General features: G+C 43.1%; 2 protein-coding genes across 3 annotated transcripts; one reads left to right on the plus strand and one right to left on the minus strand.

Moving 5' to 3' along the window:
• The first annotated feature begins 406 nt into the window (after positions 1-406).
• nudt3b (nudix (nucleoside diphosphate linked moiety X)-type motif 3b) lies at positions 407-13,345 on the plus strand. 2 transcript variants are annotated; one of them, XM_086117493.1, is made up of 5 exons: positions 407-689; positions 1,812-1,922; positions 7,504-7,548; positions 7,645-7,729; positions 8,691-13,345. In XM_086117493.1, the coding sequence occupies exons 1-5, from the start codon at positions 591-593 to the stop codon at positions 8,885-8,887; spliced, it is 537 nt and encodes a 178-aa protein (XP_085973619.1). In that variant the 5' UTR covers positions 407-590; the 3' UTR covers positions 8,888-13,345. The 2 variants fall into 2 exon arrangements, with proteins under 2 accessions (XP_085973619.1, XP_085973620.1); XM_086117494.1 differs by lacking the exon at positions 407-689 and adding an exon at positions 1,031-1,458.
• A 1,043-nt stretch (positions 13,346-14,388) lies between these two features.
• rps10 (ribosomal protein S10) lies at positions 14,389-18,429 on the minus strand. Its single transcript, XM_086117492.1, has 6 exons — positions 18,265-18,429; positions 17,700-17,849; positions 17,429-17,603; positions 16,082-16,159; positions 14,547-14,602; positions 14,389-14,468 (listed from the first exon to the last, which is right to left on the minus strand). The coding sequence occupies exons 2-6, from the start codon at positions 17,847-17,849 to the stop codon at positions 14,427-14,429; spliced, it is 501 nt and encodes a 166-aa protein (XP_085973618.1). The 5' UTR covers positions 18,265-18,429; the 3' UTR covers positions 14,389-14,426.
• Positions 18,430-18,689: the final 260 nt, after the last annotated feature.

Below are 18,689 nucleotides of genomic sequence, written 5' to 3' on the forward strand. Positions count from 1 at the left end.
AGTTTTGCCCATATTTTTACGTTTCAATGGTTTTGAGAGACCAAATTATTAATTATGTCACCCATCATTTGTGGATGTTTAACGTGGCGCTGTCCATTACCTGAGGTGCTGAAATGGCTGAATCAGTGCCACATCCCAAGACACCTTTATTGTAAAATAACAAGTCGAAAATATGGTCTTTATTTTGTTCACAATAAGTCTTAGGTTAAAACCAGGAGCAAAGAAATGACCATTGCAAGGGAGTTGGAACTAAAAGTGTCCGTTTCCTCCACCGGCTCACTCTGGTCGACACGCGGTGTGCGTTTCCCCCCGCTAGCCGCCGCCCCTATTCCCGAACGCCACCCACGCGACTTCCGTACGCTCGCGGAGCTATTAAAGGTTAAATTACGTCGTGGGCGTAGTGGCTCCTTGTAATGGCGACCGTGCCGTAGATGCGCCGAGATATGTAAAAATGAAGCGGAGAAGAAGTTATTTATATTAAAGTGAATACGCCGAGGTTCCTCCGGGGGAGGACTTTGCGTCGACTAGCGTCGCCTTCGAACCAGGTCGATTTAGCCGTGCTTTTCGAACGCCTGTGCAGCTCCTTCACGATGATGAAGCTCAAGTCTAACCAGACCCGGACGTACGACGGGGACGGCTACAAAAAGCGCGCCGCCTGCCTGTGCTTCAGGAGCGAATCGGAGGAGGAGGTGAGTCCGGGATGTGGCTCATATGTCGGGCCGCGCTAACCTTAGCATTAGCAGCATTAGCCTCAGCACTAACTGGAAATGAATATATTCCTCAACAGAGCTGTGGTAATTAAACAAGTGGTACTCTCCACTTACTTGTAGATTATTTCGTCTATTTGTTTTTGTATGCCATTGTTATTGAAAATATTCATAATGTTCCCGTTTGTTATGTAATCCTCTTCAATATCAGATTTTTATACCACAGTAATTAGCCAGGGTTAGCTGCTAGCTGATGCTAATATGCTTCCGCCGGCCGGCTCACGCCCAGCAACTGAAACCGGCAGCCCGGGTTGTTTTCAGCTGCGACTCGCTGTCATTCAAGCGGTCGTCGAAAGTGAATTAACATTGATAATAGTTGAATAAATCGTCGTGCACTGTCTATTAAACGAAGGTTAACTGCTAGTGCTGCGAACGCGACTGGTCCCTAAGTATTACTCATGCTAACTTAGCCGATAGACAGCGCAGATGGTATTGATGCGGGGTTTGGTTTGCACATTGGTTTATTTGTCGTTGGCCGCTCTGCAAGACTGTGTATCATCGTTCTTGTGACATGTCCTAACGCGTTTATTTGTTTTTGGTTTTATTTGATGTTTGGTCACCTAATTTACTGCTGTATGAATTACGGGTCGCTACCTGCATACAAAAGCCGAGAGGGAGCAGAGGTCGGAGGCGAGTCGGGAAGCTGATGTCGTCCACTCGACAACTGAGGTGGCAAACGAACTCAAACTCGGTACTTGGATAGAACTACTGATACTTTTGGTGGGGGGAAAACGCTTGACGTTCTGATTTAACTAAAGTACTTAAGTTAAAAACATTGAGACCAAGCATAGCATAGCTAGGAACTTAAAACAGAGTTTTCGGTCCTTGGACAAGCTTCACTTTCAGTGATGCCACCAAAAACTGTCTACACGAGTGATGTGTAACAATTTGGCTTTACACTGATGAGTTGCAGCACATTATTTTCCGCTCCCCCAAAATGCCTGGACATCAAACCTGGGCATAATGTGAGCATGCTGCATCCATTCCTCCAATCTTCCAGGAATTTATCAAGCCCGCCGTTTTCTGTTTGCGATGCTTTTACAGGTGCTGCTGGTGAGCAGCAGTAGACATCCCGATAAGTGGATCGTTCCTGGAGGGGGCATGGAACCTGAAGAGGAGCCCAGCATCGCTGCCACTCGGGAGGTGTGCGAGGAGGTGGGTTTTCACTTTGGACATTGTAAATTTTTTTTGTCTGTACATCAGACTGGAAAAAGTGCACAGGTGAACTTAACACTGGTCACCCTTCAATTTGGTTGACATTCAAAACTAGATTTTCGTATTAGCTTACTTTATTTTACAATATTGGTAGCATTAAAAATATTTGGACAAAAACTTAAAAAATCTTGCGGAAAAAGTTGGGTATTTTTGGCAGGGGTAATTTTATGAGTGTAATTAAAGTCTTATTTCACTTGCATGATAGCCTCACTACCCAAGTCATTTTTAACATACTGTCACTATGAATAATTTAGGAATATGAAATAATAAAGGAAAAAAACTAGCAATGTGCCGTCATCCTGTTAAGAGTAATCCACAAAGATAGCTGGGCTCTTGTTTGTTGAATTTATTATAGTTTTCTTTTTTTCCAAGTTTTTTTTCTTTTAATTTGACCAAAAGGATCATGTTTTAAAAAATCCATTAAAAATAAATTCAGTATTTGAGGGTGAGATGGAAATCTATTGTCCCCCAAAACAAAATGTTGTGTTCCAGGAATTTGTTGTTGTTTTCTTTCATTTTTAAGAAAATGTCAGCCCGCCCACCTATTTCCTCTAAACTGAAGAGTGGAAAGGTAAACAGTATAGAGGTGAACGTCTCGTCAGTCACCCTAATTTGATTGATTTTCAAAACCAAATTTCCCGTTGAAATAAATTGTATTTGGGCTAATTCAACCCAGACCTTCCTCATTCTTTAACAGAATAATTTATTTTCTTAATATTCATAATCTTCAAACAAAATAACACTCAAGAAGTAGTGTATATTTAATAGGAAAACAAATTGTATTATACGACTATAGTCGAGTTTTATTGGAGTAGTAGTTTTTTTTGTTTTTGTTTGTTTTTTACAAAAATCTAGATTGTTGAGAGAATAATAGTAGATGGAATTTTAGGGGGAGGGGATAAGCCATACTTTTTGAGGATTTTTTTTTTCTCAGAATAGTTGGACAACATTTTTGGAAGGAGCAAGGGGAGTGAAACTGCTCATGGAATCTGTACACCAGTCAGTCATCAATTTACTCGATTTTCCAAACTAAATTCCTTATTGAGATCAACTATATTTGGACTGATGTATTCCAGACTCCACACTGTCGCTGTCATAAAAGCTCCATTGTGCCAGCATATCTTGGTGGCTAAGCGTGAGAGGCTAACATGGCAGTCTACATCTTCACTATGTAATACCAAGATCCCAGTAAATCTTTGTTCACCAAAAGCTTGTCAATACTTTCTTTATCTGAGGGTCCTATCAAGCCCACAGGAATTAGGGGCATTCCCAAATACCACCAGACACTGAAATGAGTCAGCTTCACATAAACAAAAAAGGTGGACAAAGCTTTACAGCGTTTGACTTGGGAGGTTGATCTGTCAATGCCTTTTACGCCCGGCCAAATACCGACAGATAAACCCTGCTTCAACTGCTGTGTTTGCTTGCTCAGGCAGAGCCTAGCAACATGTTGCCAGTGCCATCGTGGTCATCATGTTACACAGCCATGTTTGGGTGTCAAACAAGGTCAGCGGGATTCAGCTCAAGCCACCTTTTACAATGGTTATAAAGATAAGATAAGATAAGAAAACCTTTATTATCTCGCAATGGAGAAATTCCCAATTCACAGCAGCAAAGTTATGAAAGGAAGAAGTAGAACAAGTGGTGAGCTTTAATTTTTGAGACAGCTGTATTTTTAGTGAGTCATCCTTGATTTTCTCGAAGGATTAAATGTCAGGTAACCACTGAGTTAACACAATCTGTTGCCCTGAAGCTTGTTCGGGTTTGAAAATTGTCATTAAATAACACTGGCACGATTTACCATTTACGTTTTAACTGAGCCAGTGATATAAAACACCCCGATGAGGATATGCGCCATGAAAAATGGATGGATGGAAGTAGGGCTGCAACAAAAAAAATCAAGTCAAATAATTCAAATATTTGATTGGTTGAGGGAAAGTCTGTGTCTCAATGCGTCGTAGGGATCATTTTTCCACATGGACTGATGTTAATGCAGTCACACACATCACTCCATGTAGCACTAATTTGGCACAATGGCAGTGAGCCAGGAGGGAATATTCATTAAAGACAGAATGAGAAAAGAAGATCAAGTGTAATGTTTACCACAAAAGCATGTCTATGTGGCCACCACAAGGAGTCAGTCGTTGCTAACTCAGAATTGGCTACCATTGCTAGCTATAAGGTCATGCAAGTGGTCAGGATAGACGTAGCCGCTGGTGCAGTTTCAATCGCCTCATTGAACAAACGGCATGAATGCAAACACGCAAAATAATGAATTCACAAGCTTCCAATGGTCACAACTTATACAAAGTCAATCAACACGCAAACTGGCTAACGCGTTAGCCAGTTAATAGCCAGCCAACTCTCCACTCTCATTCATCAACACCCACATTACTCACCAGGCCAAGCCCTGCATTTTAAAGTCACACAGAGTCAAAGTCACAGATACGACAGTAGAACATGAGGATGGTGACCGCTAATGCCTGCACCTGACACATGCTAGTTATTGTATTTATATTGCAAAATCACATTTTATCTTATCACAATCTATTCAATTACTAGGATAATTGGTAAGACACTCAATTCTACCAATATTCAATTGCTGCAGCTGAAAATGGAAGCTTCCAAAGAAGTTAGCCACACATGCACTCTAAGTGTAAAAAAAAATGGAATCGCAGACACATATCATTGCTTGCCGCAAACATTAAATTTACCCCATATCGAGGTTTTAGTTGCTACATCCTTGCTATGTATCTCCGTAACACACTGGACCCTTCCTACTTTTTGTGCCCTGTATGTGCTTTATTCTTCTCTTCCCACGGCTTCGTTTGCCTTTGGTTGAGGCTGTGTTGGGGTAAAAGAAACCAAAAGAACAAGCTAAACACAGTTTCGATGCAGACTTAACTGCATGACTTTGGGGGTGTTTGAAGGGTCTGCTGTATTGGCTCTTTTGTCCATCATCGTGTTCGGAGAAGGGCAGCAGTTAGTAACCAGTTGAGAGCCCCCCCCCCCCCCCTCCTTGAAATCGATATTCCGCTTTTAGGACCCCTTTCATCTGTCACTTAAATGGTGTATTTCTGGAGGGTACACGCTCGTCACACTGTTGGCATTTTGCTCGGAGCGAAGACACTGAATCCTCTCGGCCGGCTGTCCGTCGTTTGGCACCATCAAAAGGCCATTCTCTGTGCAAGGTCCAGCACAATGATGGATGCTGATATCATCTCTCATCCTGGCTCCTCCTTGTGTGTGTCTGTGGTGGCTCTGTGTAGTTCCAGGATGCTGCCAGTGTGCCAGCACATTTCCACCCACCTTCTAAAACCTTGTATTTGTTAGCTTTTATACAAATGCCCCTCTTGCCTCGACGATCATTTTCAAATATCATATTTTTTGACCCTTCGTCAGTCTCATCGACTAGATTGAGACCGGTCGATATTTTGCATTTTATGCAAAATCGCTGATCGACTGTCATTTCATAATTTGTGCAATCTGTCGATGAAGCCATTTATCGGATTCGCGGAATCCATCCATCCATCCATTCATTTTCCGAACCGCTTAACCCTCACTCGGGTCGCGGGGGTGCTGGACCCTATCCCAGCCGTCTTCGGGCAGTAGGCGGGGGACACCCTGAACTGGTTGCCAGCCAATCGCAGGGCACACAGAGACGGAACAACCATGCGCACTCAATAAGACGGTAAAAACAACCTCGTTTACTGCTGGGTCGTTCTGTGCTGCCATACTATATATATGAGCCCGAAAGCTTATCTATCTTGTCACGTGTCAACGTGAGCAGAAAATCTTTGCGCTGGGGAGGCGGAAGTTCCACCTCTGCACCCTTGACCATACAATCACAAAGTAATAGCATGCGTCTATGTTTTTTGGACTGGTAAAAATTCGCCAAAACATTTCATTTACTTCAAAATAAGAACTGGCTCCAGTATGCGTGTTATTCATTTCATTTTAACATCTCTTTAATTCAAAATAGCTCTCATCACTCATAAGTAACATGAATTTCCAACCATGAAAATTCAGCCAATCACAGATGCAACCAACAGTTGAGTGTGTTTTTTGAACTAACGCGGAAATAGCTCTGTTGTTGATGAACACGCAAAATCATCGAATATGCTACTTCGTCACCTCCATGGCACATATATGCCAGGTAAAAATAGGACAAATAATGTGGGACAAAATAATCTTTGCGGTTTCTGGGCACCAGGACTCGTTCAACACAGCCAGATTCCAATACGAGCCAAAATGGAGCAGGTTTAGGTTACTTGACGGAGCTGATTGTTAGTTAGGGTTGGGAGATATTATCGTCAGCATTCCTTCGACAGTGTGTAATTTCACATTATCGAGAATTAATACTGTCTCAAAAGAAAACACGAACGGGTCCAATGATAAGACTGCAAAGTGGGAGGAAACGATGAAAGTCCTCATTCGGTGAATCGGCGGAAAGGATTCAATCACTTGACTCTGTGGGACCAGTCGAGCGAAGCGCAACATTGTTTCAAATATGGAGTAGTGCCCCTGCTTGGCGATTAATTTATTGGCAAGATGCAAGACCATGTGCCTACCCTGGAAATGATTGCTGTAGAATATCATGTTTCTGTTTTCCGAATGTATGAAGCAATTTAAAATATAATACCTGGTTATTTAGAATCATTATCTGTCCAACTGTTCTGTGAAGTAAGTGCAGATTTACAATATTTTTTGTAAAATGTCATGAGGTTATCGTTAGCAAATTGTTTGGAATACCGTACAGATTTTTTTTTTCAACCCATAACGCCCACCTCTAGCCGCCACGCTTCCTGGCCCCACCAAAGCAGACACAGGATGCCATTTCATTATTTTAAATGTCGCCTCTGTGCCACTCATCATTACGAGATGAAGCCAAGCAATCTTTATTCTTGTGACCAAGTTGGATGCCTAATTTTATTCTCTCCCCCCCAACACATGATCTTTCTTGACACCCTAAGGGTGCAACACTGTCAACAGATATTTATGGACTGTTACTGGAAGATGAAGAAGCAGCAAAAATACTCACGCGCTGTTCACCTCCTGTCAGAGTTGCCAACTACCTCTCTAATCGTTTCGAGTTTTAAGAAAGAAGAGGCCATGTGAAACTGTAGTAGTTTTACTGGGTGGTTTGTTTGTTTGTAGTCAGGTTTTAACAGTTGGACAATAAATGAGACGGCATATATAGTTTTGTTCCATTTCGCTGAAGGTTCCACTGTCTTCGCAGAGTTTTAAAAAAAAAAGTGAGCTTTTTCCGCTGTGCTCCACCAATTGTTGCTTGGACAATTTCTATTTGTTATTTGCACAAGACACTGCTCTAGGAGATCGTGGTACCTATTTCTGGTGATGTATGAATTATTAAATACTAATATCTGTCTGACCATACACATGTGATCCACCGTGTAGCCCGTATCAGGTTATTGGAGTCGAAATGTCTGAATGCCGCTGTCAGAATCATCAGTTTTGCTCTAATAAAACCTGAGAGGTCTTACTTGTTTTTATTCGGCAGGCGGGCGTGAAGGGGACGTTGGGTCGCTTAGTTGGCGTGTTCGAGGTGAGCCGCTGTTTATTCTTCATTGATGTTTGGCTCATTAGTATTGTGTTGTTGTGTAATCGGATTGTTTCCTCTCCTCTCCAAACCGACACACAGAACCAAGAGAGGAAACACAGAACTTTCGTCTATGTTCTGATCGTGACGGAGGTTCTGGAGGACTGGGAGGACTCGGTCAACATTGGTAAAATGCATTGGTGTATACTTGTTGGCATCATTGTAGCTCGCAGGCGGTGACATGGCACTCTAGAAACTCTTGCTTTCACCCATCAGAACTATTTATCATTTTAAATGGGCTAAGGACATCATCAATTATAATTATTTTTTTATGTCAGAAAGACCGCAAGGACAAACTGAGGGGCACATACAGAAAGATAATTAATGCTGGTTAACAAAAAGGGCTACTAGTTTCAGCGACACAATGTACTCAAATTAATTCACGATATTCATCTCCATTTAGACACTGATCACATGAACCTTTTTTTTTTTATAATAATGATCAAAAATGAGTTACCAAGATGGGAAACAGATAAAAATCAATGTGCAACACCCTACATCAATAAGTCTTTGCAGATGTTAAAATTTTAAAAGGATCGCTTCTACAACATTCCTAGGAAATCACATACCTGATGAGCTATTTTTACATCAGGCCTGTCGGCTGCTCTCTCCTAAACTGTAAAAAACATTTATAGGGGAGAAAAAGTCAAAATCAACTTTATTACACTCGCTGTTGACCACATGTGCAATTTGTGATCTAAATTACTGAACAGTTTGAACATTTACGATTGTAGGCCTTGACTTTTTGTCCGAGCATATTACAATACAATGCATCTTCATTTATATCGTGCTAACAAAGGGTGTGACAGAAGATTGAACATAAAACAATACTACAACAGAACACATTAAACATTGACAATAATATGGGGGGGGATCACTTTTAGCATGCCACAGGATCATAATTCAAGATCATTTTTAAAAGAAATTTCCAATCACAGAGTCTTTGCAGACTTGGATCGCAAGGGAGCTAAAATGCTCCCATTTAGTCTGATTATCGGTATGTGTGCAGACTGCCTTACGCTACGTCGTTGGTCCCCCGCCTTTGTCTTGACCCGCATCTTCCACCGCTGTGTCTGTGTCGCCAACAGGGAGGAAAAGGGAATGGTTTAAAATAGACGATGCCATACAGTTGTTGCGGAGTCACAAGCCAGTGCAGGCCACCTACTTTGAGGCTCTCCAGGAGAGCTGCCTGACCAGCAATGGGACCCCCTTGGCGGCCACGATAGGTGGGGAACGCTCCTCCACCTACAGCATCAACCAGAGCTCCGTCTCGGATATCAGATAACTAAAAACCCAAACTGAACACCACCCCAAACACCAACCACAGCGCCCCCTACACTCTCCACGTCAGGAGCTTTGGCCACCACTTGCGCTCTTACGTTTCTTCTTCGTCTTCTTCTTCTTCTTCTACTCTGTCTGCTTTGCCTTGCCAACTCCTCGGCGCCGCCGTGGTGGCACAGACTGGATGACGAGTGTTGGCGGAAACACTTTTGACCTTTTGTTTTTCTTATTTACTGAACATCGTTGCATGAAAACAAACAAAAAAAAGCTCCCCCTCCCCGCTATGCGCCCTTAGGTTTCAACTGAATGAAAAATAACTACTTTTTACTGTTGTCATGTAAAAGTGTGTATCTATCTCGTACTTAAAACTGAAAAGACTTTTGGTGGTCCTTTTTAAAAGACGTCCCTTCTGTTTTTCTCATTTTTTCTGTGCCCCCTGGTCTCTTGTTTCTTTGGATGTCATTCAGTTCTTTTTTTGTTTGTTTTGTTACCCCCCCCCCCCCCCTTTTCTTTTTTTTTTTATTATGCTTGTCAGATCCTAGTTATATCCTCTCGGGGACAAGGTGCACATTCACTTCAAAAAGAGAGTGGAAAGAATGTCAACATGGCTTCACCTCGAGTGTTTGTTTTTTGTTTTGTGTTTTTTTGTTTTTGTTGTTGTTTTTTTTTTTAAACATGTTTTCTCCTGTGATCGACTGAAATGTCTTCTGCCGCACGCCGAGGGTCAAAGTACAAACATTTCAAAAACCATGCAGCACATATCCTGTTTTCCCTCCTCATGCTCAGTTTGTTTCAATTGTTTACATTACAGGTGACTTTAGTGGGCACGTTTCCTTCTTTTTTTTTTTCTTTGGGGGTGAACTTTCCTCCTGTTGTATTGACACAGATGCCAACCCGGGAGGCGGAAATCAGTACTGCTCCCGGCATTTTTTTGTAAAATAACAACGTGCCCTGTATGATCTTGCTTGTTTGTTCTTTTACACTGGACACACAGTGTATACAGATAGTAGCGAAGGATCTAGTCGGTGTCCGTGACATTTGGTGTGCTATAGATTTCTGCCTACCGGGGGCATTGTGGGAAAATTGGGAGGGATTTATGTATTTAATCTGCATCCTACCCAATTTGACATTGACAGTAAGAGAAGCAGCGGTGCCGTGATTGGCAGGCTGCAGCGCAAACAAGCCTTGTACAGTGTGAAACTTTGTTTTTCACATGTCAAATGATTTTTGGATACTAGTTTATTCCCGTTTCCTTCTCTCTAAACGTCTGGCAAGAGTCTCTTTAGCCGCGCCACGAAAGCCGCCGGCTCCAAACTGTGAAACTGGAGGCGCTGTTGTAGATAAAGCACGTAAGAAGTTTTTTTTTTTTTTTTATTGTAAATTGTTTATTTCTGTATAGATTAACGGCGAGCATACCGAGGTGTCGTTTCAACCGAGAATGGGAAGACATGAAGTGCCAGTTAGTCGTCCGCGTGACATTGAATGAACGATGAGGCTGAGATTGAAGATAGATTACGCGCCATATCCTTCATTGTGACCAGTGACTCTGAACAGGCTAAGCGGTAGAAAATGGAGGGATATTGCAACCCCAAAGTCCACCACTGTCTTTTCCCATGAGTGTTTCCATCACTGGGTCTCCACCCTGGGTTTTGGTGGTCTTTTTTTTTTTAATCCACGAAATCATTGTTTGGTTTTGATTGACTGGACGAGCTGTTGAACCAGTTCTTAGCATTTTTATCATCCTTTCAGCCTGCAACCTTTATGATCACCAGCCAGTCACGATGCAGAAGTTGACCCGCACATTTTTCAGCCTCTGAGGCAGTATCATGCGCATGACGATGGTGCTGTTTAAGGGGAGGGCAGAAAGAGTACAAAAGGTGCTGATATGCACTAAAGTGCAATCATTGTTCAGTTTCTGGGCTAGGTTCAGATGCATCGTGGTGGCTGTGGTGAAGCGGAGAGCGGAAAGGCTGCGTGAAAGGTGCTGACAGGGAAGTCGGCCCACTGTTTTTTCGGCTTCCAGGGTAGTAAATGGAAGATGGCAGCAAGATGTATCGCTATTGTGTGAGAAAGTTGCTGTCACAGACTGAGGTATCGAAGTCATCCTGCTGATTTTCAGCTTTGCGGTGGGGGTGAGATAGCGGAAAACATGTTGCTGTTGGATGAGTTGCAAAATTGCAGCTGTGAGAAAGAGGACCTGCCTGTGGCTGTTATGTGTCATCGTTGCCGATGTGGAATGTGGTGCTGAAGTCCGCTTGTGTATTTTCAGGAACCTGAGATTATATTATGCTGGGCGCAGACCGAATGTGGAATATCACTTGGCCCCACGTGTCGCTTGTGTGTTAGAAAAGTGTGGCTGGTGCTTTGCTAAAACTTTGGTTCATGCTAAATGCTATCCGGGTTCACAATTCAACAGCTGCAACCAAGTCAATATCATCACCAGATGAGCCAACTTCCTGGTTGTGTTTTAATGTGCACAAACACAGCAATGATATTGTCCTACATTTTTGCATGTGTTGGTGTCTCATATTAAGTACATCCTCAATGCTGATTTGCTGGTCACAACGTGGTTTCAAATTTTCAAACGCCAGTGGATGGGCGAATAAGCATGCCCCCCCCCCCCCACACACACACACATTCAAATCGTATCAAGCACGTCATCGAAGTTGCCCAACCACAAATTTGCACTTGTGTGTAAAACTTACTTCTTGGGTACTGATAGATGCATAGTCCAACACTTGAGCGCTTCAGGTTCAACTATATGTCACTTATACATTAATCCCATTGTGACAGCTAATAATGATTATTTTCGTAGAAGATCCCCAAAATGCGACCACAATGGGTTCCGAGAGACTGTTCAAAGCTGGATTGTTCATAAGTAAAGACACATTAAATTTCAATCAATAATTGCTGTTTTAGGTAATGAAAAAATACTGTAATGGTGGTGCCGACGATAAGAAGAACACGAGGCGTGTCGCAAATTAATATACAACTTTACTTTTCACTCTCTCCAAAACAGGAAGTCAACTGGAAGTCCGCCACACACAAACAAACAACTCGTCCACAACACAGCCCACAATTAGAAAGCAAACAATGCCTCTGAGAGATCAATCGATTATCAAAGCACTTTTCAGATTAATTTATGATCAATTAATTCTGACCATTCTACTTTACTGGATATGTAAACATGCCGTGAGAAACGCTCAACTCGTGTTCCGTCTGACTGTAACATTAGAAGAGGGATGGCAGCTGTGAAACCAGGCATAGTAGAAATGTGCATCACTGCTGTGTGGGCATCCCATGAGGAAAAATTGATACAAGTGGCAACCCACCAAGTCTCGGATAAAATCTGAGGTATTCTGTGGGGTGTGTCAGCAGAAAAATGTCAATTTTCTTTGCGAAAAGAGCCAATGCGGAACCGGGCGCTGAAGACGGCGTGCCAATTTCCCAGTTTCTAAAGTCGTGTCAGAAAGCAGAATGGTATCTGTGTGAAAGTGGACCGCAGAAAACTGGGACCAGGGTGTGAAAGATGTTTCAAAGGCCGTTGACGGGAACCCTTCATGTGAAACCATACGAACAATCTGAAAACCAACTGGCACAGCTGGCTTCTGTCAGGCCTCTGTGACTAGAATGACTGAATTTACTAGACTTCCTCCATCTCCATCGGGAATAGTGGTGAGAGGAGTCTCATTTATTACCGCCTAATCTGAAAGGTGTGGTGGTCAAAGTCTTAAGTTTACGACGCCCCTCTCCAGCCTGTCCTCAGTGTTTCATCCGAATGTGCAATTAAGTCGCTGAGGGCAATGACCTTAGGCACACCCTGCTGGGAAGAATGAGTTTAAGTCTTTTGAGGTTTGATGCTGACTGGTGTCACAAGGCTACTTGAACATTCATACCCGCTGATGCATACGTTGTTCTTAAAACAGTCCTGTTGTTGACATGCTAATATTTTCTACATTGCTAGCATAACACTTGATCAACAAAGGTTCGTCAGCTTTTCAATGAAAGTTACTCCTTTAGTCAAAATGAACAGGTGGTTTTGAAGTGGCACCAAATGGTCTTTCTATCAAAGGATGATTTCATCTGAAATGTATTACAGTACTACTTTATTTAAGGTGTCAGATTTACCAAAGGTGATACTGCAGTTGTGTAGTAATTGGCTCCATCTTGTGGCCAAATGGCTTCAATATTACAGTAGATGATTGTACCCGTTTTCCTGCTGATCCAAAACATACTGAGAGCTGATAAGAAATGTGGTTCCCGACGTTAAAGTACTTCCTTCTTTTCAGCCAACAGCCGTCAGCCTACAAGTTATATCCCCGTACTTTTGTGTTTAACGTGTCACTGGAGTTCTGTCACCCCCCCCCCCCCCCCCTTTCGTTTGGGACTGTAGAATAAAACCAGTGCAAGAAGACTGAAGATTGTAATATAAATGTGCCAACAATAAAACACCAGTATTTCACTTTCAGCCTCCTTTTGTGTTTTTGTTCATACACTGCCACAACATATATCTTGCGCTTCACAGTTGCAAGAGGGAGTAACAATTCGGTATTGCTCACTTAAGTGTGTGTGGTGTGATGAGTCAGCTGAGGTTGAGAATACTTCTGGATTGATGTGGAGAGGTAAATTTAATTTATCGATCCTAAAAAACAAGAATGTTATTTGCAGACCCATTAGTCTAAACATGGCTCCTGATTCATATTGGGTGAGGAATGGGTTAAGCAGTAAAATCCACCTGTTTTTATCCAACTCGGGGTGGCCATTTTACCAATTGCTGTCAACTAAAAATTATATCAAATTTGCTCAGTGCCCAGGTAATACCCATTTCATGGCTCAGCTTCAGAAAACGGGAGAACCGTGATTGGTTGTTACCGAGTCCTGAGCAAAGTGGCAAAATAGCCGCCCCCTGAGATGGACAAAAACAGGTGGAAATTGCTGCTTAAATACATATTCCACAAACACAGTATGAATAAGAATGTGTTTAGTCTAAGAAAGGCGAAAAGAACATATTGTAAATAATTTTGGGGCCTTTATTTCCCTTTCAAGTTGCATGTGGTTTCCTCCCACACTTCAAAAACATCGATGGCAGGTTAATCGAACACTAAGTTGTCTCTCGGTGTGCATGTGAATGGTTGTTTGTCCATGTGATTGGATGGCAACCCCACCTCGTGCCCAAGCAGCTGGGATAGGTTCCAGCACACCCGCAAAACTCCCCTTGTGAGGATAAGGTGGATGAGATAATGGATGGATATAATTGAAAATAGTCTAAGAAATGTCAGATTGCACACGATTTGCAAGAAGTGAATTATTGTGACTTATTGTTTGCACCAAAACAAAGAACATTTTGGAATAGACGTTAAAGTCCATGAATATAGTCGTCCGGCCCACTTGAGGTCAATTGGAATTAATATGGTCCCCAAACAAAAATGACATTGTGCATCCCCGCTTTAGATATAATATTCAGCTTAGGGTTCTGCAGTCAAATAAAACGCTGAGGGCAATGACTTGTTTTGGATTTTCTTTATTGTACAGAAAGTAAAAATTTACTGAGGCTGCTGTCCTCTGCCGCGCCCAAAGCCGCCCCTCTGAAATGAGAACAAGAAAAACCAAAAAAGGTTTAATAGGTGCTAACAGTAATGTGATTGTGTCTTGTCAGTACTTACAAAGTGGAACTCTGTGGCAGCTCCAGCACCAGCCTCTGCTTTCTTGTCAGCACCGGCTAAAAGATTATAAATTCGTCAAGCGAGGCAATCCTTGAGCCACATATTTATTGCTACTCAGCATGACTACCGTATTTTCACAACTATAAGGCGCCATTAAAAGTCTTAAATTTTCTCCAAAATGGACAGGACGCCTTATAATGCGGAGCGTCTTTTGCATGCGCCGAGTTCCAAAACCTGACTGCCAGCCGACATGCTGTTTATATAGAGAAAAGGCGGAAGTGAGTGTGGACAGGCATGCGGCGAAGAAATCCGCCAATGAGTGAAGGGTGGGCGTGTAAGTGGACGCGAAAGGGACGCCCCTAGCAGGTACCAACACCTGTATAAAGTGTGGCTATGTGCATTATTGCAAAACAACTTCGGTTTTGGTTTCTAAGAACCCCCGAAAATAAATTCTACAAAGAGGCACGCCTACGAAGCTCAGTTCAAACTTCAAGCCATCGGTTATGCTTTTGGTATGCATGCCCATCTCACAGCAGCGGTGAAAAACCAAGTCAAGCAAATGAACTCTGAGCTTGCCGTCATTCCCGGAGGCTTGAATAAAGAACTCCAACCGCTGGACATCGGCATCAACCGGGCGTTCAAAGTAAAGTTGCGAACGGCATGGGAACAATGGATGATCGATGGCAAACACAACTTTACAAAGAGTGAGAGGCAGCGCCGGGCGAGTTACGCCACAATTTGCGAATGGATTGTGGCTGCTTGGACGAACGTGTGTGCTAGCACTGTTGTTCCAGCTTTTGGCAAAGCCGGCATTATTTCTGTGGAGCCACATGGCAATGAGAGTGACTGGCAACGAGAGGGAACCCGGTGTTTTTGATGGATTACCGGTACTGGCACAATTGTTCAATTCTGATAGAGAAGATGAGGATTTTGATGGATTTCTGGGGGATGATTGATCGAAAAACGTGAGTACATTGTACGATGGCTAAATAAAATACAACCAAACTCAGTTTTGCTTCCTTTGCCTTTTTAAAAACGTGTTTTTAGCGTGTATCCGTATGTCTTGGCATGCTACCGTATGCTTCAAGCTAACGTGTTAGCGTGCGCGCATGCATGCCGTATGTTTAAGCTGGCGTATGTTTTACCACTGTAAAACTGCGCCCAATAATACAGTGCGTTCTGTCTATGTGTCAAATACAGAAATAGCACCCATTAACTCATTGAATACCACCCCTTTTCACTGGAGCAACCCCCTCAATCCCTCACATTTTACTGAATTTCGACTGATTTGCAAGGCCCACAGAATTTTCTGTCCTATGGCATGCAACCTGTCAAAAGAAAGGTGAGACTCTTTTCTTTCAGCAGAAAAAAAAGTTTGTTTCCATCTTTCTCCGTTCGTCGGCAATTAGCATTAGAAAACTGCTAAATTGAATGCATATATTGCAACAATATGGTGCGCCGAATGGTCGTGAAAATACGGTACTTCAAAACCATTAACTTGTCTACGTGATTGTAGAAAGAAGTTCAATACATACGTGGTGCAGCAGATCGCCTATAAGCATCTCTGTCAGACTCTCCACGGTTAAGGCGGGCAGGCCTGTCTCCTTCTGCTCCTGCAACAATTTACTATGTTCAGCGTCTCCACAAAAAGGTCAATTAAATGTGATCTTATGACTGCATTTTAAATGTCAACAAATTTGAGTCGTCTGTGAAGTGCTCCACAAATCAAATTTACAATGCAATCTCAGTTTACTTATGCCCTTGTTTCACAGTATTAATTTTTTTAACCATTTTTAAATTCACATATGGGTGTTTGCATTGTCAACGTATCGGCTATTTTTTGCATCTTTTGTTTACGACTTGGACATGCCCTGTGTCAGTGTTTCCTTGGTGTTTCTGTTGACTTCACATTGTCAGCTAAATTTAAGTATGATGAGATGTTGCTGTACATACAGGGTGCATCAACTCCTCACCCAAGTAGGCATTCATCTGAGGTTTTCCGAATGTTTGTTTGCACTTATTTATTGAGTTTGACTCTTAAATAAGTCGCAAAATGGTCAAACCAAGTTCCCCTTGATAAAAGATGACTCAAATTGAATTCAAGAACGGACACAATTGTGGCTTCCCCTTCCGAAAAATAACATCTGCCCCAATATGCCAATAAGTGGGTTCAATAACATTGGTCAACACATTTTTACTCAACTTTTGATTTTTTTCCCCCTTTGTTTTACTGCATGTTTTCAAACTCAAACCTCATTGCCATTTATTTCGGAGGCTAATGTTAGCAAGCAGAGTTTGAAGTAAGCTCTTCAGAGATCAAAAGTATTTGTGCAATTTGAACTATTGCTATAGGACAAATTTTTTTCAGGGCGGGGGAAGCAAATACTTGCATTACATCACACAATCAACTCCAATGCTTTGCGCTTCTCGCAGCTTTAAATCAGCCTGGACTATTTAATTAAACCCAACTGAAATGTAAGGATTCGATTCAAATCAAGCGGCACGGTAGTCAACTAGGTAGCACCTCGACCTCACAGTGCACAGGTCCAGGGATCGATTTGAGTTCCAGACTTCCTGTGTGGAGTTTGCATGTTCTCCCCGTGCCGACATGGGGTTTCTCCGGGTACTCCGGTTTCTTCCCACATTCCAAAAACATGCATGGCAGGTTAATGGAACACTCTAAATTGTCCTTAAGTGTGAGCGCGGATGGTTGTTCATCGATGTGTGCCCTGCGATTGGATGGCAACCAGTTCAGTCAGGGTGTACCCTGCCTACTGCCCGAAGACAGCTGGGATAGGCTCCAGCAACACCCCCCCCCCACCCCCTTGTGAGGATAAAGCGGATCGGAAGATGGACGGATGGATTCAGTTCATTGGCCTCACCCTTGGGTCTAGGCCTGGCAGTCTCGGGACGGGTCTGTCGACGCAGCGTGGCGGGCACGATCTCGGAGGGCAGGTGAAGGAAGTCCCGCAGGTACTGGATGCCCTCGTTGGTGAGGTACCAGTAGAAGTGGCGCCAGGCAAATTGCTCCTTGACGTAGCCGCACGACTTCAGGGACTACACAGGCAAAAAGCATGCATGTTCAGGCCAATACAGTCAGCACTAGTCGAGAAATTAAAAAGGTCTCTACAAAGAGTCGTTGCCCACACTCACCTGCATCGCTTTCATCACATGAAGATTGGGCACGTTCTTGTCGGCAAGCTCGGGATGCTTGGCCAGGTGGACGTCCTTTTTGGCCACCATTACTCCCTCCTTGAAGAGGAGCTCATAGATAGCAATGCGATTCTTCTTGGGCATCAGCATCTGCTCATTTAGAAGAGGAAAAAGCGCATAGTAACTCGCAAGCCGACCCGGTTACGTCGCGCGGACAATGCGCCTGTGTACGTGCTTCGCGGAAGCCAGAATAATTAGCGATAGCCCCAACGTAATAACAGAGGCTGTCTGTTGTTTTTCATATTTTCCATACGCCCGGGACACTGATATAACGCCAGGCGGCTCGGTTCAGCCAAGAAAATGGCAGCCATCGGTGAACGTCGCAGACCAGTTGTCTTCCTCATCTTCTCGTCTTAATATCAGATGATTTATAACGTTAACGTTCGAAATACAACAATTTCTTCAAACGAAAGGAGTACAACACTTGGATGTACGCTGTAGATTTTTATTCACACTCCCGATGTTGCAGATATATATTCGATTTGGACACCGGTAGTATCTTTACCTTTCCACTTGATAGTAGACCGGAGCCGGAAGGACCGGACGCCGTTGGTGGGGATGGTTTATTCTCTCGTTCGGAGTCGCTTTCCACATGTCGCCCCCTTTTGCGGTGGAGGGAAACTGCAGCAGAATTTACCGCCTGAGCAAAAATTACGACATAGCTGTTTGATCCGGATGTTTCTCCCCGTGCCTGTGTGATTATCTCCGGGTACTTTGGTTTCCTCTCACATTCACAAAACATGCATTGTAGGTTAACCGATCACACTAAATTGTCCGTCGGTGTGATTATGAATGGTTGTAACTTGTGTGTTTATGTGTGCCCTGCAATTGGCTGGCAACCAGCTGAGCGTGTAACCCTCCTACTGCCCAAAGACATCAAGCAGGGCAAGGCTCGAACCATGTGACGCGGTTCAGATAATGAGTCGATGG

Source organism: Hippocampus guttulatus, chromosome 8 (genome assembly GCF_054856545.1).
Source record: "Hippocampus guttulatus isolate MCC_2025c chromosome 8, RoL_Hgut_1.0, whole genome shotgun sequence".
Taxonomy (NCBI): domain Eukaryota; kingdom Metazoa; phylum Chordata; class Actinopteri; order Syngnathiformes; family Syngnathidae; genus Hippocampus; species Hippocampus guttulatus.